Source organism: Zonotrichia leucophrys, chromosome 27, assembly GCF_028769735.1.
Source record: "Zonotrichia leucophrys gambelii isolate GWCS_2022_RI chromosome 27, RI_Zleu_2.0, whole genome shotgun sequence".
NCBI classification, from domain to species: Eukaryota; Metazoa; Chordata; class Aves; order Passeriformes; family Passerellidae; genus Zonotrichia; species Zonotrichia leucophrys.
Window position 1 is genome coordinate 239,373 of NC_088196.1, and position 23,352 is coordinate 262,724.

The 23,352-nt window shown below is 53.7% G+C and overlaps 1 protein-coding gene across 2 annotated transcripts; it reads right to left on the bottom strand.

Annotated features, from left to right (window-relative positions):
- Positions 1–1,388: 1,388 nt before the first annotated feature.
- On the bottom strand, positions 1,389–22,537 carry ITGB3 (integrin subunit beta 3). 2 transcript variants are annotated; one of them, XM_064733865.1, is made up of 15 exons: positions 22,100–22,537; positions 17,246–17,331; positions 13,014–13,206; positions 10,900–11,152; positions 10,036–10,198; positions 8,801–8,962; positions 8,550–8,645; positions 8,295–8,384; positions 7,804–7,938; positions 6,734–7,163; positions 4,338–4,560; positions 3,960–4,060; positions 3,719–3,838; positions 2,596–2,712; positions 1,389–1,725 (listed from the first exon to the last, which is right to left on the bottom strand). In XM_064733865.1, the coding sequence occupies exons 1-15, from the start codon at positions 22,155–22,157 to the stop codon at positions 1,706–1,708; spliced, it is 2,247 nt and encodes a 748-aa protein (XP_064589935.1). In that variant the 5' UTR covers positions 22,158–22,537; the 3' UTR covers positions 1,389–1,705. The 2 variants fall into 2 exon arrangements, with proteins under 2 accessions (XP_064589935.1, XP_064589934.1); XM_064733864.1 differs by having other exon boundaries at positions 2,546–2,712; positions 22,100–22,463.
- Positions 22,538–23,352: the final 815 nt, after the last annotated feature.

The window sequence follows — 23,352 nt, forward strand, 5'->3', positions numbered from 1 at the left end:
GGTGGGAGCACTGGGTAGCATAGGGCATGTATGGGATGTCAGAGACCCAAGCAAACAGGATGTTTCATGCTGGGGTTCACTCCTCTTCCATGGGAGTGAAGTGCTGCCAGTACCATAGTCTGCAGTGGAATTTGGCCCACCTTGTGCCCCCCAACTTGTTATTGACCCTAAGGAGGGAACCAGTAACAGAGCAGAGACCCGCATGGGGATCCCACAGCCCTGTTTGCCCTGGTTCTGCCATCTGTCAACCCATTTCATCTCAAACCAGCTCCCCTAGTTGTGCTGGGGTGTCAGGGGCTGCCCTCAGGGCAGAAACCTGGGCACAGGCTGGGGACCACACTGATAATAGTCCGAGTGGTGTTTGGTTTTTTCACTTGGTTTTTGTTTGTTTGTTATTATTTTTATTTTTGTCATGTGAATCACTGGCACTCTGGTGCTGCCCATCCATCCCTGGCCCCCCTCCAGCGCTCAGCCTCAGATCCCACCCAGCACCAACTGCTGCCCCCTGCTCCCACACTGCTGGGACAGGCCAGCCAGGGAACAGGGACACAGGGCCACCACCAGCTCAGCCAACACACTGCTGGGGCCGTTGGGGCCAACCCCACAATGGGAGCAAGGTCACTGTTGCTTTTTGGGGCAATTGAGGGGAATTGAGCCATGTGCTCTGGCACGACAGGGACCAGGCTGCAGCACTGTTACAGCCCAGCACTGCCCCTGGGACAGCTGCCCCTGGGACCCCTGGAACACACAGCCCCAGGCAGCAGGACATAGCCTGATCCCTGCCTGCTCTTCTGGAACCCTGAGCACACACAAGTCCAGGGGTGGTGCAGTTACACAGTCCAAAAAACACAGTAAGGGGAGAGAGGTGTCATGACCCTCCTGAAGCAGCTGCTTGCACATCCATGTGCACTGTGGCATGGGACAGCGGAGGCAGGCAGGAGGAGCTCAGCACCATGCCGGGGGCTGAGCCAGGCAGCAGCTGGTACCAGCACAGCTGATGCTACACAGAATTGGCAGGTGAATGCTTTGGAGGGAGCTGTGAATGCACTGGAGTGAGGGCACTGTTATGCAGAGCACAGCTTTTTACCACCCTGGGTCACAGCAGCACCAGTGACATATGGCTGCAAGAAGAAAGGAGCTGCTGGGCTGCTCGAGCAGTGTCCTGAGCCCCCAAAGCCAGTGATGGCTCCTGCCTGCTGGTAGCTGCCCAAAGGAGAAGGTCCCTGTGCCCAGAGGGACCGAGGCCAGCGGAGAAGGGGACTCCAAGTGGGCAGAATTTCACCAGCACACACTGTGGAGGAGAGCACAGCTCAGCATGTGGTTCAAGCAGTTGCACCTGAAATGCCCATGGCCTGATGAGCACCAAAGAGTTCACAGACTAACAGAGATCATCCCATTTCTCTGTGTTCAGTGTATGGGGGGCCGGTGGCTTTGCGAGCGACCTGCTGAGGTAAGGACCGAGGTTTGCCATGGAAAGCATGTCCCTGCAGTTACAGTGGGGTGACAGACAATAGGGGTTGGAGGCAGTCAGGGACTTGTTAAATCACATACAGTCATTCACACAGGCAGGCACAAACAAGCTCTTCTGTAAACTGGGTTCCAGGAGATCCCATGGATCATCAGCTGATCCCATGGCCAGTGCTGGATGTGGCATCCTTACATGTTCCCACGATATGTAACGTTGGTGAAGGTAGATGTGGCCTCTTTATATAAAGGATTGTGGGTCTGGAGGAAGAAAGATGAAACAGAGCATCATCACTTTGTGCTTGGCATCAGCATTTGTTCTGCTTAACATCTGGGGTAACTGAGGCACTGTCTCAGCATGGAGTAGTGGATCCCTGTCTCCACCCAAGGCTTGGGATAAGCAGTTTAATGGCTCCCCACAAGGTTTCATGGGGCAGAATAGGGAAAAGCTGCTGTGGAGGAAAGGAAAAGCAGCAGGAGCTCAGGAGGAGAGAGACCTTTTGAAAGAGCCTCCCATCCCATCCCATCCCATCCCATCCCATCCCATCCCATCCCATCCCATCCCATCCCATCCCACACCATCCCTTCACTTTGTGGGGGGTTAGGGGATGGGGGAGAGGTGGGGGACAGGTATCAGTGCTGTCCCAGCCCCCTCCCTTGTGCTCGGGGTTCCTCAGTGCTTTCCAGCATCTTGTGGCAGGAGGGACCTCCTGCCTCACTCATGGGATGGAAACACTGCTGTGAGCAGTGAGTAAGGGGGTCATGCTGCTGACAAGTGCTTTGGATATGCTGGAGGGGTAAAAATAACCTAGGACATCTCCTATCACCTGTGCACAGCCCCTGGGACCGCAGCAGGCTCAGGGAAGGGTTGTCCTGGCTGGCAGTGTCACCTTGAGTCCTGCCTGGGACACTATCCCAGGCTTTGGAGAGGAATGGGACAAGCTGGCCCTTAAGGACCATGTCATGGGACAACAGACAGCAGCTGGGCTCTCATGCCAGGAGCACTGGGATCTGGATCCCTCAAGGCAGAGGCTGTGGGGTTTTGGGACTCCTGCCCAGCACACCCAATCCTGCTCCTCACCGTGTCCCACTTGGCCCTGGCCTTCTCCTCCTCGAAATGTGCGAACTCACGGCGGTCATGGATGGTGATGAGGAGCTTCCAGATGAGCAGAGCAGCAAGGCCGATGAGCAGGATGGCACCTGTCACCGAGAGCAGGACCACCAGGACGTCTGGCCCCTTTGGACAGTCTGGAGCAGAGAGGAGGGCAGGGTTGAGGGGAGCTCAGCACCCCCAGGGCAACTTAAAGCAGCTCTTGGGCTACCTGGCCATGTGTACGTGGAGCTCCTTTGGTCTCAGGAGGGCATCATCCTCCTCTGCCAGCAAGCAGGAGCCTCTACCCTGAGCACAGCATGCTCTGTGAAGGAGGATCCCATCCATGGGGCACCTGTGCCCAAATACTCGAGTACTTGTCTGTGGGGTGGGGGTCTGCACCCAAGCCTGGAGCTAGATCAGAGGCATCACAGGTCCCACCTGCAGTGGGGGATGACACCAGAGACCAAGTCCTTGTGCTCGTGAAGTTTGCCCCAAACCACCAGGCTACTGACACCCTCCCCAGCCTCTGGCTGTGTGTCAACACTGAATTGGCAAATGAGGGCAGGGAGATCCAGTGTGAGCGTCTGCAGCTCCTGCTCCCCCTGCACAGTGCCCTGGGCCATGTGGCCACCCCAGCCTTCGCCCTGCCTCTCCTCTCCCATCTGGCTGTGAGGCTGGGAAGTGTGGGCTGTACCCTGCCCATGGCAGACAGCTGCAGTGAGAGCTGGTGCCTGCCTTCCTGGTCCTGCTTCTGAGGGATCTGCAGCCACACAGCCCCAGGCTCAGCTGAGGTCAGTGGAGACCCCAGGGCTGCTGATGGGAGCCTCCTATCTGCTTCCCAAGAAAGATCACTCCCACAAAGTCAAACACAGGATGAGGGCGGTTGGAAGTTTGAACCCCCATCCTTGGTTTCAATGAGGGGATGAAATAACTTAGGAAATGTGATACCTGAGAGGCAGGAAATCATGGCCTGCTGGCAGTGAGCAGGGGACAAAGAAGTTCTTTAATCCCTCTCAGCCCCCAGCCATGGTGCCCCATGAGACTGGCTGGAGTGGGAGGTACAAAGGGAATGCAACATTCCCCCCCCTCCCCCAATCAGCACAGAAACCCAGCACAGTACATTCTGCAGTCTCCAGCCTAAGCATGGCAGCTGGGTCTTACCAGGCTCCTCGATGACATAGAGGATGGACTTGCCACTGGAGTCCTCGTAGTACTGGAACCTCATCACACAGTCATTCTCATCCTTATAGGTGCAGTTCACAGCATCCTTGCCCCTGTTACCTGCCAGAGGGAGATGCTCAGAGTCCTCATGCTGAGGGGTGCATACACACAGGGAAAGCATGTGGCATATGCAGCCCCCTGGGTTTCCACATATTAGGACAGGGGTTGGGTCTCCTCTTACTCAGTTCCTGCACCGTCTCAATCTCGTCACGGCACATGCGGCTGCAGGACTGCTGCTCTGCCAGCTTTCCTCGCTCAAACTTCTTGCATTCCACACAATCCCTGTGGAAGAGGAGGGAGGTACTATGAGCTTTTCCAGGCTCTCCTCAGGCAACTGTCACACCTTTCAGTTTCAGGTTGTGGAAATCACAGCAGTCCCAACCCTACTGGGCTGCAGATAGTGAGAGCTCCTGCCACCAGTGCTGCCAGCTCCATGATGGGATATGACCCCTCGCAGCTCTCTGCCAGCTCTCCTGCATTCCACTGAGTATGACCTATCCCAGCTGTCTGCCAGCCCACACTGAGGTATGACCTGTCCCAGTCCTCTGCCCTTTCTCACTTTTTGATGGTGCAGGCGTCTGGGCAGGTGGGGCACTTCTCGCAGGTGTCTCCGTAGGAGCCGGGCTGGGTGCACTCGCAGCGGCCACACACACAGGAGCCGTGGCCGCTGCACACCAGCCCGTTGCTGGACATGCAGGTGTCGGTGCGCGTGGTGCAGTTGCAGTAGTCTCCTGTCCAGTCTGAGTTGCACACACAGTCCCCACAGCTGCACTGCCCATGGCCTGGGGACAACCAAAAGGCATCAGAACTCTAAGTATCTCCACAGAGCCTGTTAGCAATTCCCCATATGGATGCCTATGACCCAGAGGTGCAACTCATTCCTCTGTGGGCACTGCAAGGCAGACCGGCCACCTGGGACAACTCCTTTGCACTGTCCTTGGGATGGGAGAGTGCAAGGTGTGAGAAGCTCACACCAAACCCAGACCTTCACCATGTGCCCAACACTCCTTTTATCCCACCCAAGCAAGAACAAACTCCCACATTTCAGGATGAGCTGCCCCAGCTCCAGCAGCAGCAACTGGAGATGCTCTATCAGATCTGTCTCTGAGCAAGTCAAGTTCTTTCTGTGGCTTTGCATTTCAGATTGAATCAAGACATCTGGTCAAAGCCCCCAAGTCTGACTCCTTTCTCAGGCCTGGACCAGACAGGGAAAGCTGACTGCTGGGAAAAGCCCAGCACACGTTCACTGAGACTGGTTTAGTCAGACAGACAGACAGGCATGCTCAAATCCTGCCAAACACTGGAGCTATTTGGATTGTGGTTTATTTCAGCTCAAAGACCAGACACAGCAAGTGGTGGAAACCCTGTGGACCTGCAGGCGCTGACCTGTCCTGAGCCCTGAGCACAGTGGGAGGGACACGCTGGGAATGCTGCTCCCGGCAGGGGATCGGCTGGGCACTGTCCCAGCCATGCCCTTGGAGGCACCGGCATGTGAAATAAATGTATAACCCCATTAATGAGGAACTAGGGGTGAGTCACAGGAAAATAGTGCCACGCTGGGGGACAAGGCATGGAAACAGATGGGTAGGCTGGGGAGAAGTGGCTCAACAGGGTCAGAGAGTTCAGGTTAATTAACAGCCCACCCTGGCCAGGAGCAGCTCTTCATCATTTCCCTTCATCCACCCTGGGGACCTGCAGCCCCTGTTCAAACAGGAAGAGGCTCCTTAAGGACACTGACTACTCAGGGTGGGGGAAACCCAGCGTTTCCACCTCCTTTATCAGCAGGCTGTTAAGATAAAGGATCGGTCTGAGCAGCACAGAGGCAGTGTGAGCCATGAAGTTGGCCTGAGGGGCAGGTGGGATCTCAAAAACTCAATTTTTGGGACATCAGGGAACAAGAATTGAGTGTCATCTGGCCCCAGGTTTCACCTCATCCAGGCTGGGCTCCAGGAGTGGAATCAGCTTTGGCCACTGATGTTTTCCTGGGGATTTTGGGGATTTCAGCAGGGAAGTGGAGTCTTTTTCTGGCACTCTGTTAGTAGTCACCTATCCTGGGCTTACAGAGGGAGGCTAGGGTTAGGAATGGGAATGGCTACCCCTCTCCCATTCCCCCCTTAAATCAGTTTTGCGGTGCTCTGCTCTTGGAGACGATGTGCCACAGTTTCATGCCTCATTCCTATGCACTGTCATCCCTCTCACATCCCTTAAATACATGAGATGAGCAGAGCACTGCAATTCACTCAGACCTTCAGTGTTTACTGGAGATGTGGGCGGAAGGAACCTTAAATGAAGATTCCTGGTGGGTAAGAGGCCCTGGCATATCAGGACATTTGGAACTGCTGTTGGGATGGGGTTTCTGCGGGAGGGCTTCTTCCCTGGGAGAAGAACCAGAGAACCCAAGGACCTGGTCCTCGCTTTCCAGTACTGAGAGCAGCTGGACTGGAGAGGGGGAGTCTGGGAGCTTGTGGCAGAGATGAATATTAAGGAGGGGAGATGTTGTAAGGCCAGCAAGGAAGGAAGATTTGCTTCCCCCACTTTTGCCAATATGAAGTCTCCCAGAACTGGGTGGATGATAAAACCCACCTCTCCCCACCCTTCCCCCTCCACCCTAGGGTTTCCTCCTGCAGAGCAGCACTTCTGATGTGTTTGAGCTGTATGGTTCAAGCAAGGTCCCTGCTCTTTGCACCCCAGAGCTGCTTTGCTTGGTCCCCACCAGGCCTCCTTTTTAACCTTCTAGCCCATCCCCACTCCCCGCTCTCAGGCACAGGAGGTGATATCAGTGGCCAGAAAGGTAATAATTCCCCTTGCATAACTTCAGACCAGGGCTGGTGCAGGGAGATTCACGGCTGAACAAGTCAGAGGTGGGGACAACTCACAGGACAAGCCCCAAAATGACTGGCGTCCCCCTTGCCCAGGATCTCAGGGAGCTTAAACAGCCCCAAGCCCAGCACTCACCCGAGCACATCTGGCCCTTGAAGCGAACGCAGGAGAAGTCATCACACTCGCAGTACTTGCCCGTCACCTTCCCGAAGTCGCTGCTGTGGCACACGCACTGCCCGCAGATGCACTCGCCGCGCTGGCTGCACAGGGGCTGGCCCGGCCGGGGGCTGCAGTTGTCCTGCTGGGAGGGGTTGTACTCCTCCTCCGAGCACTCGCAGTGCGAGCCCAGGCGCCCGGGGTTGCAGCGGCACACGCCGCACTCCAGAGTGCCATTGCCGTGGCTGCAGGAGGGGCTGCTGCTCTCGGCGTGGCTCTCACAGGAGCACTCGCAGTCGAAGTTCACCACCACCGTCAGGCTGTCCTTGAAGCCCACAGGTTTGATGGTGAAGGATTTCTGCTGCTCCTGGGGGCAGCCCCGCACTTTGGCCTCGATGCTGAAGCTCACCTGGAGGGCAAAGGTGTGTCTGGATGTCAGTACCTGCTCCAGTCCATGCCCCAGCTTAAGGAGCTCAGAAATGGGAGCCATCAGGTCTCTCTGGGCTCATCAGAGTTTATCAAAGCTGTCCCAGCACAATGTGGGCTAGATAATGTGCTTGCCACAGTAACCATGAAAATTTTAGGTTCAATATTAGAAAAAATTTCTTCACTTAGAGGTTTGTCAGGTTCTGGCACTGGCTGCCCAGGGAAGAAGTAGAATCACTGTCCCTGGAAGTGTTCAAAAACCTGTAGATATGGTGCTCAGGGACATGGTTTAGTGGTGGACCTGTCAGAGATCAGTTAGTGGCTAGACTTGCTGGTCTCAGAGGGCTTTTCCAACCCAAATGATTCCATGTTTCCATGCCCTGTGGGCAGCAGCCCAGGCTGAGCTAGAGAGATCACAGAGTTTGCATCCAGCAGATTCAAAAAAGCATTCTCCTCCTTGTGCCCACCCTGCTGGACCTCTCTCTCTAGTGCTGAGATTCCAGGGTCCATGTCACCTGGGAGGTCGTGGGACAAGCAGATGGTGCTGGTGCAGAGCAACAGATGACCTGGCAGTGCTGCTACATAGAGGGGAGAAAAGCTAAGCCCATGAGTGGGATCCTCACCGTGTCCCCGATCTTGAGCCCCATGCAGGACTTGAGCCCAGGGATGACCTCGTCGTTGAGGCAGGTGGCATTGAAGGTCAGGGACAGCTCTTCAGGGAGGTCACGCACCTCCAGCTCCACTTTGGAGCGGATTTTCTAGGGAAGGAGAGAGGAATGATGAAGACACAGCACAGGCTGGGCAGGGCAGCACCACAGTGATGCTCCCATGCACATGGGAAAGGAGCCAAGTGCCCCAAGTCTTTCTCAAGCCTCAGCTGTGTCATTCTCTATGGGGAAAAGTTTTCAAGACAGGAAAGGGCAGGCAGTGAACATAGTGATCTCCCACCCTCGGGGTGCCTGCACACATGGGTGGAGGCAGATGCTCACAGCTGTTCCAAGGAGGATGCTTGGGACTGGGGGAGCTGACAAATCTGTGGGTTGTTGGCAGTGGGAAGCAGTGGCTATTTTGTTATGAAGAGTGCTGTTGTGGGGCCATAACACTGCACACTCACCCCATAGGAGTCCACTATGAGCTGCAGGACATTGCTGGAGTCTCTGGACAAGGTGCCCACGGTTGTGCCTGGGATCAGCTCGCTGTAGTTCTGTAGGAGTATCATAAACAAGGTCTGTTTGTTATGGGTAAATGTGCCATGGCTGGGTGAAACCCTGTCCAGGAACATGGGAGCTTTGATAGGACAGACCACCAAGCCATGTCCAGCCACCCATGGCCCACCAGACCCCCAGGAGGGTGGCTTTGCAGCTGGTACCTGGTAGAGGCCAACAACTGTATCTGTCACAGCAAAGATCAAGTTGATGTTCTTCTGTGAGAGTTTCTCAGTCATCAGGCCCAGAGAGGGATAGTCCTGGGGAAGAGGAGAGCTATAGCCTAGGAACATGTACACCCTCCCACCTTGGTCCCCATCATGCTCTCCAACCATGGCTGAAACACCTTTCCCATCCCATAGGGACCCAACAGGTGCTCTGGGCTCCACAACCCCATGCCTGGGTCAGGCTTTACCAGTGTGGTGGTGGCAGAGTAGAAATTATCCTTGTCAATGTGGCACTGGGCATCATTGGGCTGCACGATGCCAGCCAGCCGCCCGTCCAGCGCGATGTGGGTCTTGGCGTCCGTGGTGAAGACGAGCAGATGGGAAGCATCATTCCTCCAGCCAATTTTTTCCTGCAGTGAAAGGCAGGTCCCAGTCATGTGTCAGCATATGCTGAGGGCAGGCCCGTGTGCCAACACCCCACTGCTGCCTTTGTGCCAGGGGGTGACGGCTTGGCTGCAGAAGCCAACCTCTGCGCAGGAAACCAAGGCAATTGCTCTGGCAGGGAAGTGCTGTGGGAGTGTGGAGTCTGGAAGGGGGGCGTGGGCTGCTTGTAGTTGAAAGATGAGTTTAACTGGTTAGAGTGTTAATCACCATGGTTAATGACTCAGGGATTCAAGATCTCCAGCAAAACCAAGGTGAAGGCACAGGAAGTGTTGTCCCTTCTGCACTGGTCACTGCAGGGCTGACATGGGATTGCTCTTGAGCACCTGCTCTGCTCCTCTCCCCTACCATGATCTCATGAGAGTCCTCCTCCTCCCTTGACTATTGGGCTGGAAATGTCTCACTTGAATGTTCACCTTCTCCAGAAATCAGTCATACAACTGTTGCAGTGTGTTGCAATTTCCTGTTTTAGACTTCCCAGTCCCTTCCCAGGTGTGGCAATACCTCTCTTCCCCTTACCCCTTGCCCCCTGCTGGGCTGTCAATCAGTCTTAACATTCCAGCAAGGCCATCGTGTGGTTGGTCAGGTTCAAAGGATGCCCTTCAGGCCTGGGGTCATTGGCCTGTCTATGTGTCCCTCGTCCCCTGAGACCTTCCTCCTCCCACCTGGTTGGTGCTCACCTGTCCCTTCCCCTCCCCCTGTCCCTGGGCTTAAATTGAGCCCCGACCATGTGCTCGAGTATTCTGTTGGAGCTGTTACCAAGATTCAGATGTCTGTGACCATGGAATAAAACTCTGACAGAATCCATCTCCTTTTCCTCTTCACCTTAGCCTTAAGCCCTTCCACCTGAGGTAAACTGAGTTTCTACAAGCCTGGGTTTGTTTCAGTGCCCAGGTGCAACATCCAGCCAGCCAAAGGTGTCTTACAACAACTCAACAAGGCTTATGATCATGTCTGGGAAGGATTGATTGGTCCCTGCCAACCCGCCTGGCCCAGCCTGGTGACCCTGTCCTGACGCCAGCCAGGCCTTCCTGCCCCTTACATCGCACACGGTGGCCTGGATGATGGCATCGAAGCCCCCCTCAGGAGCATCGCGGTTCCGGGAGACACTCTGCTTCCGCACCTCCTCGTTGAAGCGAGTCACCTCATCCGTGAGCGACAGGACGTGTTTGAACCCAAACATGGGCAGGCAGGTTTCCCCGATCCTGTAGGAGGAGAGCGCTCAGGGCACAGGGCTCATCGGGCTCTTCCAGCTCCCATCCCTGCCCTACAGCCATCCCACATCCCATGGTCCTGCCCAGGATGTGCTGGAGGGAACCAATGCTGCCCAGGAGCCTGAGGCTGGTGAAGGAACTTTTAAATAAAATTAATGATGTAGGGATGCTGGGCTCAGGTCAGCTCCCAGCCTCAGTCCTGCTGGGATTTTTAGGAGTCATTTTCTTCCAGCCTCAACATTTCTTTTGAAAACATGATGCAAATTTTTTCCCTCAAGAGCATTCCCTTGATAATGATATTTCTAATTTAGACCTGCTCCTCCTCCCTGTGTCAGCAGAACACAGATTGCACTGAGGTTTAAACACTGTCCAGAATCAGGCACCCACTTTCTCCACTCCCCTCTTTTCCTCCCAGGCTCAATGTCACTTCTCTGCCTACCCCCCTCCTAGTAGCACAGCGGAACAGGGAATGGCAATGAATTCAGTTCCTAATACCTCTGCCATTCCTTCTTCCTCACACTCTTTCCCTTTTCCAGCCTGTTGTCCTTCCCTTGGGAGACAATCTTTCAAGAACCTCTCAAACACAGGTCCTTTCTATGAGTACTTCACCAACTCATGTGGGTTTCCAGCCACATTGTAGTGGTGTCCCATCAACTTCTGGCCCTTACAGGACTCCCTCAACCTGGACTTACTCATAGCAAGGGTTCTTGATGGCTTCTGGAGGAGATATGTACATGTAGGGGGAAATGGGTTTGTCCACAAAGGCCCCAAAGCCGATGCGTAGGTTGCTGGTGAGCTTACGCATCTCACTGGCCAGTTTTGTGCCCAGGTTCTGGATGTTCCTCAGATCATCCTTCATTGAGTTAGACAGGTCCATGAGGTAGTAGATGTCCACAGGGTAATCTTCCACTTGACGCACTTGCACATGAAAGACCTGGGAGTCATCTGCAAAGTCACAGGGCAGTGGAGTGAGATCTCGTCTCCTGGCAGGGGGAGGGGGGCTCACCACAGGATTAGGGGGGAGGGATCAGCAGGAACCCAAGGGGATGGTTAAAGCTTTTAGGAGGAGAACATTACCCTTAGACAGAAGGGCAAAGCCCTTAGTCAGGTGCTTGCATAGGAGATGTGCTGTGTACCCCCTGGAAGTGTCCAAGGCCAGGTTGGATTGAACTTGGAGCAACCTGGGATAGTGGAAAGTGTCCCTGCCCATGGCAGGAAGTGGAACAGCATCATCTTCAAGGTTCCTTCCAATCCCAAAACCGTTCTGGAATTCTATGGCAGATGGGGGTTATGTCTCCTGTTCTCCTAAACTCTCAGTGCTGGGACATGAGCAGATCTTCCTGTCCAGGGTTGACCTCTCAAGATATCCTACAGGAACAGCTGGATGGAGCGAGGGAAACCCCCAGAGTGTGGGCAGCAGGTCTTAAAGGGATCACAAGGCAGGCTGCAAGACTTCTTTGGACTTCTCTGAGCTTCCAAGGACTCTGATCATTTTCTGCTCCCTCCCCCATCCCCGTTCCTTTCCTCTCCTCTTGGCTCTCCCAGCCCCTTCTGAGAAAATTTTGGTGAAACATTTTCCATTGAAACAAAAACCTTCTTAGAAAGAAACTTCTGAGAAACATCCCAGTTTTGATGACTTTTGCACATATTAAAAAAAAAAAAGCTGAAAACACTTAGGGTTGACTTTTTCTTTCTCCCTTTTTAAGAGACACAGGTCCTTTCTTCTGATTTTTGAAAGGGTTTCTTTGAAACACAACCCAGGGCACAGCTGCAGCCTTGTCAGAACACCTCACATGTTGAGAAGAAAAGGCCTTAACCGAGCTTAAATTATTATTGTTTTCACATTTCTGTCTAAATCTGCATGCCATGTTCTTTCAGGATGAAGAAAGTTTCAAAATTTATGACAGCCCGAAAAGCTCCATCCCCTCTCCAGCTGTGCTGGGAGCCAGGGCTCCCATTTTTGTGCTTAGAAAGCAGCTGCTTGTCCTCATTGAGCTGAAACCATGAGGATTCTGAGCTTGTGGAACATGAGCTGTGACCTGACCTGCTTGTATCCTTTGTGATTTGGTATTGGTTCATGAGTCAAGGCAGATGACTTATGCCAAACCTTCTTGGTTTGGCAGAGATGGTATCAAGCTGGGGGTCTCTCCTCTTTATTCCAAGGAACAGGGATTTACAGCACTCAGAGCAGCATACTCACCTTCCTCCTGACAGCAACCTCTAGAACTAGAGAACAAGGGCACTTAGAAGCTCCATGTCCTGATTGTGTGGGGATTCCTCTGCCTGCCGTCCTTACAATGGGGCAGGACTCCAGGGATGTGCACAGAGGCCATGTGCCCTATAGTTTTGTCTCCTGCCTCGCACCCTTGAAACTCCTGGATGCTGGCAAAGGACCAGAGCAGTTAATTGGCTCCAGCCTGCCTGGCTGAGCAGAGCAGAGCCTGGGATATTACAGGGATCTTGTGGCAGCTCCGCGGCTTGTTAGATATGAGCTGACTTCCACTCAGGCATTCTGAGCACAGCAGCAGTGCCTCAGGTCTGAACAGCTTTATGAAATACCCCATTGTTTAAGTCACATCCTATCCTGCCCCTCAAATACCTCAGGACTGAGGCAAGAGAACAAACACAGCTATCAGAGAGCTCAGCTGCCCACCAGAGATGTTCTGGAGGATTCTGTGCCACTGGCATCCTGGCCTTGGCCCTGAAGGACATGAGGCCACCCTGGCCAGTGAGGCAGAGCGATGGCTCACTCAGTGCCTGAGCCCTTTAGGTTATTCCCTTCCTACAGCAATCTGGGGGCTCTTACCTGGCCGCAGGTTCAGCTGTATCCTCTGGGGGCTCATCTGGGTGGTGGCAGAGCCTCCCGAGCCCTTGTTGCTGAGGGGCCGGGCCTCCAGGATGGTGACGCTGCTGCTGGGGAACTCGATGTGCTCCTGCCTGCAGCCGTGGTGCAGGAGGTTGGCGTGCAGGTCACAGCGAGGGCTCGACTGTGCCCAGACCTGTGGGGCAGAGACACATCAGGAGCCTCCCAGGACTCTGCTGGGAGAAGGAGAAAGGCCTCACCTTTTCCCTGGAGAAGCCCTGCTTTGTCACACCTAACTCCAGAAAAGGATCAAAGGCTTCTTGGGGCACATGGTCTCTTGCCTGAGGAAGGCCGCAGACAGATGGGATTTGGGATCAGCAACTCCTGCTGGAGCAGCTCCTGCAGGAGCCCATTAGCCCTTGCCAGGGAATGATGGATAACACAGCCCTGCCAACCTCCTCCTGACTCCTAGCAGCTGGAGCCTTAGGCCTGGGTTTTGGCAGAGCTCAAAGGAAATCCTGTCTCTCTGGGATGGCTAGAGGAGGGTGTGGCAGGATGTGAACATGGCAAGCTGGGTAGAGGCAGTGTGGGACTTTTAAAATTATTTATTACTTTGAAAAAAGACAAATCACCTTTCCCCCCATTTCTCCAACATGGGCCCTTAGAAATCCTGCCATGAGCAAGAAGTGTGTCCACTGTGGGCGAGCTCATTGCACAGAGCAGTGCTCAGTTCCTGTCTGGAAGTGGATCAGACTTATCTCCAGCTCTCCAGCTTCCTAATGGATGGAGCCGACTGGGGAAGGGAGCACCAAAAAAGGAGAGAAAGAGTCCAAAGGCACTGGGGCTGTGGGAGAAGCCTTGAAGAGCCTGTCAGGGGTAGGAAGCACAAAGTGTGGAGTCATGGTGAGCTCCAGCCTTGTCCCTCCTTTCCTAGAAAGCTTCTGGTTCCTTGTCCTTATCACAGAACATTCAGGAGGGTCCTTACTCCTTTGGTTGCTTATGAAGACAAGTATAGGAAGAATTTATCTCCCAGCCCAACACTGCTGTGATCTGCTGCCTCATGCTTCTGCTCAGGGAGCACCCATCCTGCCCTCCAAAGGGATTCTTTATCTCCCTCCCTCAGCCCAAATCTTTCTGTATTAGAGTCTTCCAGCAGAGCACCACCACAGCCTCTTCCTGCAGCAAAGGGAGGTGGCACAAGTCCTGGTGGGGCTGGTTCAGTGCCCTCCCTGCTCCTGGAATGCTGGAATCCACTGCTGAGCTTTCTAGTGCTAGAGGAGTTCCCATGCAGGATATCAACTGCCCTGAATTGGGTTCAGGCTGGTTGAATCCAGGGATGAATTTGTATGCTTTATGCAAACGAGTAGGAAAACACAAATGGTGTCAGGAGGCCCTGGCTGGCCCACAGCCCTCTGGAAACTGTGGCCAAGCAACAGCCAAAAAATACATCAGCAGGCGTGCTCCTACCCTGCTCCGCCTGGGCAGTGTGCTGGCAGAGAGGAGGACGAGTCATCCCTCCAAATCATCTCCCTCACACCCACCCAGCCATAAGCTTACTCCACAGGGCTCCCTCCTGTGGGAAGGGGTGGCTGGTTCACCCCAGATCCCATCAATCATCATGTACATTCCTGTCCCAGTCAGGGAAATCACTGGAAAAATATGTGGGCAAAAATCATGCTGGGCAGGCCATGGTGCTCAGAGATACCTGGGGATCGTAGGGAGCTGCCAGGACCTCAGAGGCCTCATGGTACCTTATGGGATTAGCAGCATCAATCCTGCTGTGAGATTTCCATGGAGAAACTGTTTAACCCCAGGGCTGCACCTTCCCCTTTCTTTGGAGTCCTAAATATAGTGATTGACTGAAGACTTACAGGAGCCTCCCCAACAACAAAAACTACCAAAAAAGTGGGACATTTGGCTACAAGGCCCTGGCAGCCCCCAGTCTGTTTTAGACCCTGGGCTGACACAAAACCTGGAGCACAGCCCTAGTTAGGAGTGACCTGGAGGCAGCCCAAGCTTGCTGGTGACAAGCTCACAGCATAGGGATTTCATCCATGAGAAACCCATTCCCTGTCAGCACAGCCCTGATGGCACCAGCTCCCTACAGGGAGGTGTGTGCACCCTCCCCATCCCAGCCATCCCAGAGATTCTCACCAGCTCTCCCTGCCCTGTCCCACTGCAGAGTGGACATCTGCTCACACTCCCTTCAGAAAGGGAAACCTGATTATTTTATCCCAATCACTGCCTCCAGAGCTGATTAGTGAGGGTGGGGGCAGGCAGGGCTCTGGCAGGGCCAGTTCCATCCCTGAGCTCCCAGGGTGGAAGCCTGTGGGGATTTGCATATTCCCCAGGGCATCTCTGTTTTCATCTTGGACACAACCACATGCAGCATCAGCTTCTCTGCAGGACAGCTCTTGGAAGTGCTCAGAGCTAAAACCTTCCAGCAGCTTTTCTGAAATCCAAATCTGGTCCAGTCTAGCCTCCAAGAGACCCAGAGTGGGTGACATTTTGGGTGGGTGAGACCCTGAAGGATCTGCCACAACAATCTCCAAAGGGATTTTAGAGATTTGTCTCAGTGTTACAGCTTGGCTGGCTTTTTCCAAAAAAGCAGATGAGAACATGTATTTGTTGGTAAGAGTGGTCAAGGTTTCTGAAAAATAAATAAAACTCAACTCTGCTCTGCATCAATGCTCAGCGGGGTCAGTGATCACAAGAAACCACAATGAAATGCTTCTCCAATCCAAAACCAGGACAGAGCAGGAGTAAATCATCACCACAGGCTCCTTGGGAAGGCAGTGTGAGTGGAAAAGGGCTGTAGTGGGAGCAGAAGGAGCACAAATATGGGCACTGTCCCTTTAAAAACGGGGGGGGGGTATCAGAACCCTCCCCCACCCTAGGGAAATTAAACAAACCCACAGAAAAAACCCTCATTTGCTAAATTAAGACAACGTGGTCCAGATGTTGGAGGCAGAGCTGATGAGCACAGAGCACAGCCCAGCTCTCCGGGGGCTGGGTCTAGCAGCAGGACGGCTCCCTCACTTGCCCGGCAGCACAGCTCACAGCAGCACTGGAAATATTTCCTTTTTTGGAAACCTTTGCTGTTCTAGAGGAAAAAAACCCATCACGGCTCCCTCTGCACCATCAAGCCACCAGTGCAGCGCAGGATCAGCGGCTGGGAAGGAAGAGCCCGGCCCATTCCCCTCGGAGGGGGGATGGAGAGGGAAGCCAGGCCCCTTATCAAGCTGCATGTTTCAGCCACTCCTTGCGGGAGATAAGATGGGCACAAACATCTTTATTAACACCACACCCAAGGATCAGATCTGATGGGCACAGCAAGCCAGAGGCCTCCCCTCTGGATTTGCATTGATCCTAAAGCATTAGACAATTGCTGGCATGATCCAGCAGCCCCAGGTCCTTTCCAAGTCCCAGCGGCATTATGGGCACAGCTGCAGCTGATAGAAGTGGGTCTTCAAGGACAGAGAAGGAGAAAGCAAGGAAAGCCTTTAAGGTTTCATCACCTCTCCCCATCCTCATCACCTCCCTTGGCTCTGCCCTGGGGCTCCTCTCCCATCCCCTTGGGAAACTCCCTCCTCTTACCCAATGGATCAACCCCCAGGGCAGCATTTTTGGAGGGCAACGTGGCAGAGCTGCTTGGCTCTCACCTACCCAAACAGGATGATTTGAGAGCCACAGCTCAGCACTCCCATCCACTTCACCTTAGTAACCAAAAACAGGTACCTTGTCTTCTTCCTTTATTTCTAATGAAAAAGGTTTTAAACCCCAGCCTTTAACTTCTGATGAGTATTTTCAGTTCCTCCTTGCAAGCCTTCCAGGCCCCTTCCCTTTTCCCCCCTTCCAGGAATTAGGCTCCTTCAGTCAGTGCTTTACAACAGGTTTCCAAGAAGCAAACCAAAAGTAAAACAAGTTTTCAAATGTACATTATTTGAAAGATAAAGTGAATTCCTAGTGGAAACACCAACATTTCCCAGCCAGCTCAATGTAGCTCCCACCAATACACCCAGAGAAGGGGCATATTTTTGGAGCAGGGCAGAAAGCGGTGCCCACTGACCAAGTGCCTTGAGCTGAGGTTCTGAGCCAGGTGCCACCAAGGGATCTGTTTAGATACAGTGGGAACAGATGGAGACTGAGCTTGTGGCTGTAACCTACACTTATCCCAAAGGTTCCTCCCTTCCTTTAGATCCCCTGCCCTTCTCAGGGCCCTGCTCAGCTCTTACCTCAGCAGAGCACCAGGCACAGAGGGGGCTGACAGCCAGGCACTGCTTGCAGGAGTTCACCCCACGGGTGGTGCAGATGTTGCCCCCTGAAACAGCAAAACAGAGCAATTACAGCCCACAGAACCCAAACTCACACGTGTGCTCAGCCACCAGCTTCTGAGCAGCCAGAGCCCCACCAGGGCCCTTCTCTATCTCTTTTCCCACCTGCAAACCCTGGATGTTGTCTCCTTGCTCTCTCTAGCCTGGCATGAGCTGGGCTTCATCTTGCCCACGGCTGAGCATCATTCCCTACCTGCCAGCTCCTCAACAGGTCCTCTCACCCTTGCAGCATCACATGGGTGTTGGAGTGAAGCCCCCTGGCAGGGAGTTAATGCATCCTTGCAGACACTCCTGCAGATGCTTTGGGGCAGCAGGGGTGGAAAGGATTAATTCCCAAGGGTACACAGTGACACCCATAGCCCTGCCAGGGATTGTCCGCCTCTTCCCATCACCTTGATCCAGGGTGTTGTTGACACCTTGAGCAGACACTAAACTCAGTGGCTGGTTTTGGCTCAGCTTCAAATCCAGGGAAAGGAGGGGAGTGAAAGGGCACAAGTCCAGAAATGTGCTGGTGGTGGTTGGCACTAATGTCCCAGGAAAGCCTGGGCTCTGTCAGTGGCTGTGGGGACTCTGGGAGATACCTGCTGCTACCAGTCCTGAAGGTCAGAGGCTGGTGAGCCTTTGGGGGAGAACCAAAGGCTATAAAATGCCTGTGGAGCCCAGGGGCAGGAGGAGCTCCTCTGACACAGCCCTGCGGTTCCTGCTGCCAACGGCCGGTGTGACAAGTGGCTGGGACAGCGCTGCCTGGTGTCACCCTTGGCTCCTCCTCCCTCTCGGGCACAAACATCTTGGCAGCTTAAGGATTCCCTGGGCAGAGAAAACTGCAGCCAAGTACCCACTTGGCTGGGACATGCTGCAGCCTGGGGAGCCTGGGGGATGCTGGCGGGGAGCAGTGGGCACCAGGGCCTCCCCTCTGCCCTGTGTGCCCCCATGGTTGCCCAAGGCTGTCTGAGAAGTGTCTCACAACCACAGGAAATGGAACACAAAGCAGAAAGAGGAAATGGTGAAACAACATCATCAGATCTTTGAGCAGAACCACAACCACAGCACCGTGCACTCCTGGCATGTAGCCAGGGAGTGTACACACGTGTTCACACCTGTGTGTGTATTTGAGGGTGGTGTCCCAGGCTGTGCCTGTCCCAGGGGCCAGCAGCTGCTTGGGGATGTGCCCCAGAGCATCCCCATCACACCTCTGACACCTGCAGCTCCCACTTGTCCCAGACTAAACTAAAAGCTGAGCCCAAGTGCTTGCTTAGCACCAGTTTTGGGGCAGCACCCACGGCCAGAGCTCTCATCATAACCTGAAATACTCGGCTCCATGTGGGAATGGGACAGATTTTAAATGTAACATTGCCCAGAAGAGTGACAAGTTAGTCTCCAGTGCTTCCTGCACCTCAGCAAGGTGCCAGCAGCAGCGCTGATCCTTGGGTGGACAGGGCTAGGAAGAGGGAAGGCAAAGGGCTTTCTGAAACAACACCACCTCCCTGGCTCCTGCCGTGTCCATGTGAAATCCCTCCTGCCCTGCCAAGTGCCAGTGGCTGCAGCCAGAGCATGTGCCATGGATTTGTGCTGTGCCGTGCAGCTGGGAGCCAGCTCAGCCCGCGGGGAGGCAGGGAGGCACTGCCCAGACAGCCCTGGCAGCTCCAGGTGCTCTGGACTAAATGCTCAGAGCTGCCAACCCCGGGGCCACTTGCCCAAACACAGAAACAGCATCCAAATCTGCAGGGGAGCCCTGGTGCTTTGATATGGCAGCCCTTTGTTCAGGGACAGGGAGAGTGCCAAGGACCCACCTGCCACAAGCCAGGGCTATCCCTGCTTTCCACTCCCACATCCCTCATGTAGTGGCCATGTCCAGCTGCTGGCTTATAACTGTGGTTGTTCAGCTCTGCTCAGGCAGATACAGCACTAAGTGCCACCAGGATCACTCCTGGTCCAGGCTCCTGTTCAGTGCCAGGGTGGGTTTTGTCCCCTCATGGTGCGTTTTATCTGGTTTAGTCACTTGGCCCTGCCCCAGCACCCACCTTGCTGGGGAAGGGCAGAGCTGACAAGGCCTCCATGAGGGCTCTGGGACATGAGACTCACCAGTCCAAATCATTCCTCAAGCAGGTTTTCCCTGTGACTTGACACACTTCCTCAGCCACTCCCTGCCGCAGTTTCCCCTGCCTCTCAATGAGACCAGGTTCCACTAAACTCCATGTGGAGGATTCCAGGGTTATGTCTGCTGGCAAAGCCCCAGGGTGCCTCCTCATGCCATGAAATCTGATCCTGAGGCTAAGGAGCCCCAGGACCCTCTGAGCTCAGCTGCTCCTCACCATTTGGAGCAGTGATTTCCTTTCCTCTTGTTCTGCTGCCACCCCAAAGCCCAGGGGTCCTTTATCTGGCGTCCCCTTTCTTTGCTGGGGATGCAAATCCAGTCTTCTGGTGGATTTTGGAATGAGGGCCACAGACCTAGGCAGAGCACTGTCATGGCTGGGGAGCTGCACACGGGATCAGGTGGAGCTACAGCTGGGAAGTCCCTGTGGGAGGGATGCTGCCATTCCCAAGGCTGCCCTGGGGTCTCATGTCACATCATGCCACCGTGCATTGCTGGTGGCTTTGCCTGGAGGGTCTCTGGAGGTCTGGATCTGCTCCCAGACACACACAGCCCTGTGGTCCCTATGATGTCCAACACTCCATGACCAAGGCACTTTCCTGGGGATGGAGAACCCTTCCCTTCCTTGGAACAAATCTCCAGCACTGTGCAGGGCCATTCTTGGCTGCATTTCCATGGGGCTGGATGGAGCAGGGCCTGGGCAGTTATGACCATCCAAACATGAGGCTGGTCCTGCTGTGAGCAGGCAACTGCACACCCCCACCATGGGAAAATGTTCCTTTTTTGGCATTCCCAGCACTGGCTGCATGGCTGGATGCAGGGATGCAGTGTTGGAAGAGTTTTGTGGGAGCAGGGACCTTGTGAGGATATGGGAACAAAAGCACAGATGGGCGGAAGTGGAGGATGTGGAGGAGGTGAAGAATGTGAAAGATGGGGAGGATGCTGCAGCTGGAGTCCTTCCCAAACTCAGACACTACCTGGCTGTGGGCCGGTCAACACCATCCCAATACAGCCTATACTAACAAATTATGTGGTTTTTAGTGACTTTTTTTTCCATCTTTGGAGCTTTTCTCCCTAGCCATAAAAACTAATAAACCCAAGTACAAAACCTGCATTTTTAAATTATGATAGCAGCTACTCTCACACAATGAGCTGATCCTAAAGACTCCAGTTTATGAAAAAAAAAAAAAGCAGTCCTGAAATAGAAGGAAATGGGAGATAAACTGCTCATGATGATGAGAACCACCACCTGGGGCTGGGCAGAGCCGTGGTCCTGAGAGAGATAAAAGCAGGGAATCCCAGACTGGTTTGGATTGGAAGTGACCTTAAAGCCCATCCAGTTCCACTCCTGCCACCTTCCACTAGACCAGGTCACTCCAAGCACCATCCAGCCTGGGACTGAATTTAGGGAATTCAAGGAAATTCCCAGACGTTCCATGTCTCTGAAACACCCCAGACGTCTGTGGCTCAGCGTCACCCTGTCCTGACGGAAGAAAATTACTCAGTCCCAGTCTGCAACCAGAGTAACCTCCAAGTGGTGCAGGAGCAGCCACGCTTTGTTTTCCCCCTTTGCCAAACTGAGCAAGAATGAGCACAGAGAAAAGCTGATAAAGACATTTGAGGAAACTTGATAAAGGTACAAACCACATCCTCTCCAGCCTTTCCCTTGACTACGTGATAAGGACATGGGTTTTCTTGGCAGATCCCCACCCTACCATTCTGGGGGTGTTTCTTCTTTCAAGCCTCTCCCTTCCTGCCAGCATCTTCCTGGGTATGGGATGCCCCAAACCGAGCACAGGCACCAGAGATATGTGCAAATTGCAGCTCTATGAACTCAAACTCTTGCAGGGGTTATCCCATGTCCTGTACTAATGACAGCTCCATCCGGCAGCAGATCAGAGCCTCAGGCTGTTCCTGGGAATTCAGTAAAGTCTGGAATTTTTTAGACAGAACAATGTTGCCCCAAACCCCAAGTCTGGCTGTGAAAACAATGTGACTGATTTATAAATCACCATACTGCAGTTTCTAGATTTCCCTTGAGGCCTAGTCACTAGGAACACACCTGGGGAGGAGATAATACTTTTCCAGGCTTTTTTGTACTTCTGACATTGGAAAACTTTTTAAAGATACAAACTACATTTATTCTGAGATCATATGATGCCAGAAATCAGATTTCTTAAAGAAAAGCATAAAAAAACCACAAGAAAAATAACACAGGACAGCAATGTTGACATAAATGCCCCCCACCCTTAAAATGTACTGACACAGGAAGGAATTACCTGACGTGATTTCTCCAAGGGAATTTTCTGTTTATAAAGGACGAAGCCCAAGTCACACCCCAGTCCTTGCATTACAAACCAGTAACCAGAGCCAAACACAGAGTAGGTAGATCCAGTAAGATCTACCACATCCAGTACGAATAACCCACAAAAGTATGTACGCCTTGACCCTGTAACATCCCTGAGAAGTTCCCAGCCCCGACCCAGACGAAGCCCGGCCGGCCTGAGCGGCGCTTCCTAAGCGGGAACGCGCTGCAGCTCAGGCTGCCGGCTCCTTTTCCCGTGAAATCACAGACCCTGGGAATGCAGAAAGTCCTGGGGTTTGTAGAAGCAACAGGCAACATCTTCACTAAACGGTTATAAACAGCGACAGAGTGAACCTACCCCAGGTGCCGGCAGCGCAGAGGAGGAGGATGCCGAGGCTCACGGAGCGCGGATCCATCTCTGAGCCCCGGGCTGGGGGCTCTGCTCGGAGCGGCCCCTCAGGAGCGATGGGCAGCGCTCGGGAGTCGCTGCAGGCTTTCGGCGGCTGAGGCGATGAATCACAGGGCTGGGAGAGTGACACACATGGCCGGAGGAAACTGCAGCCTCGTCACTTCGGAGTCCGGAGTGTCCCCGCCCGCTCTGCCGCCAGCTCCTGATGAGGTTTGCACTCTCTCGGCTTAAACAAGGACCTCATAAACCCTGGCAGCGAGTCCTCCCTCGGCGCTGCTGACCTGCAGCCCCGGGGCTCGTAACAGGCTCTTTCCCATAGGCTCTTCCGCCTGGCTTTAATTCCTTACAAAACCTTGCTCGCTCCTTCCTTTTATTAACTCTTGAAAGGCAGCTGGTTTTAAACCCCGTCTGAGCTGCTGGAGTTCAAGGATTTAAGGAGAAATAGAGCAAATGCACACTGTTATGGAAGTGTGTGTTCTCAGTTCCCTCACCAGAGAGGGAATATCCCGGCTAAAGCAGAGCTGGAATTGAGGAAGCAGGAAGCACAGCTGATGGAACCAGCAGTTTGGATACAAACCTGGACATCTCAAAGCGAGGGAAGCTCAGCCTGGGGTCACATAATTTGGACCTGATTTTCTTCTCGCTTGTACTGTTTTTTCTTTTTGTGTCCTCGGGAATTGATCCTGTGCTGAACAAATCCAGGGATTGGGATCTGCATAGGGACTGCACCCACTGAAACATAAGAACTGCCTCTGGGTGTCTCTCAAAGGTGTTTTATAAACCTCTTGTTCCCCTGCAGTACCAGGGTCGTAGTCAGAACTGGGGAAACTGAGGCACTTGGAATTCACATTGGGAGCAAAAGAGAGAGAGGGGCTGGAGTAATTTCCCTGGGATGCTCTCTCCCACTGGGTGACAGGGGTTGGGGACAATAATGACACAGCCCTGGGTCAAGACAACCCAGCACACAGAAATTCCAAGGTGTGGAATACAAGTTTTTGTGAGCACCAAGAGCTGCAGCCACATCCTGGAGATGCTGGAGGCTACAGATGCCCAGAGCTGTACAAGAGCCACAGCCTCATGCTGGGAGATGGGATAACAGCACTTGTCCCAGACCTGGCAGCTGTCCACAAGAGGTAACAGTTTTTGTGAAAATGAGGTAGAATGCAGACTCTTCCTCAGGACCTGGGGACTTTTCCTTGGCT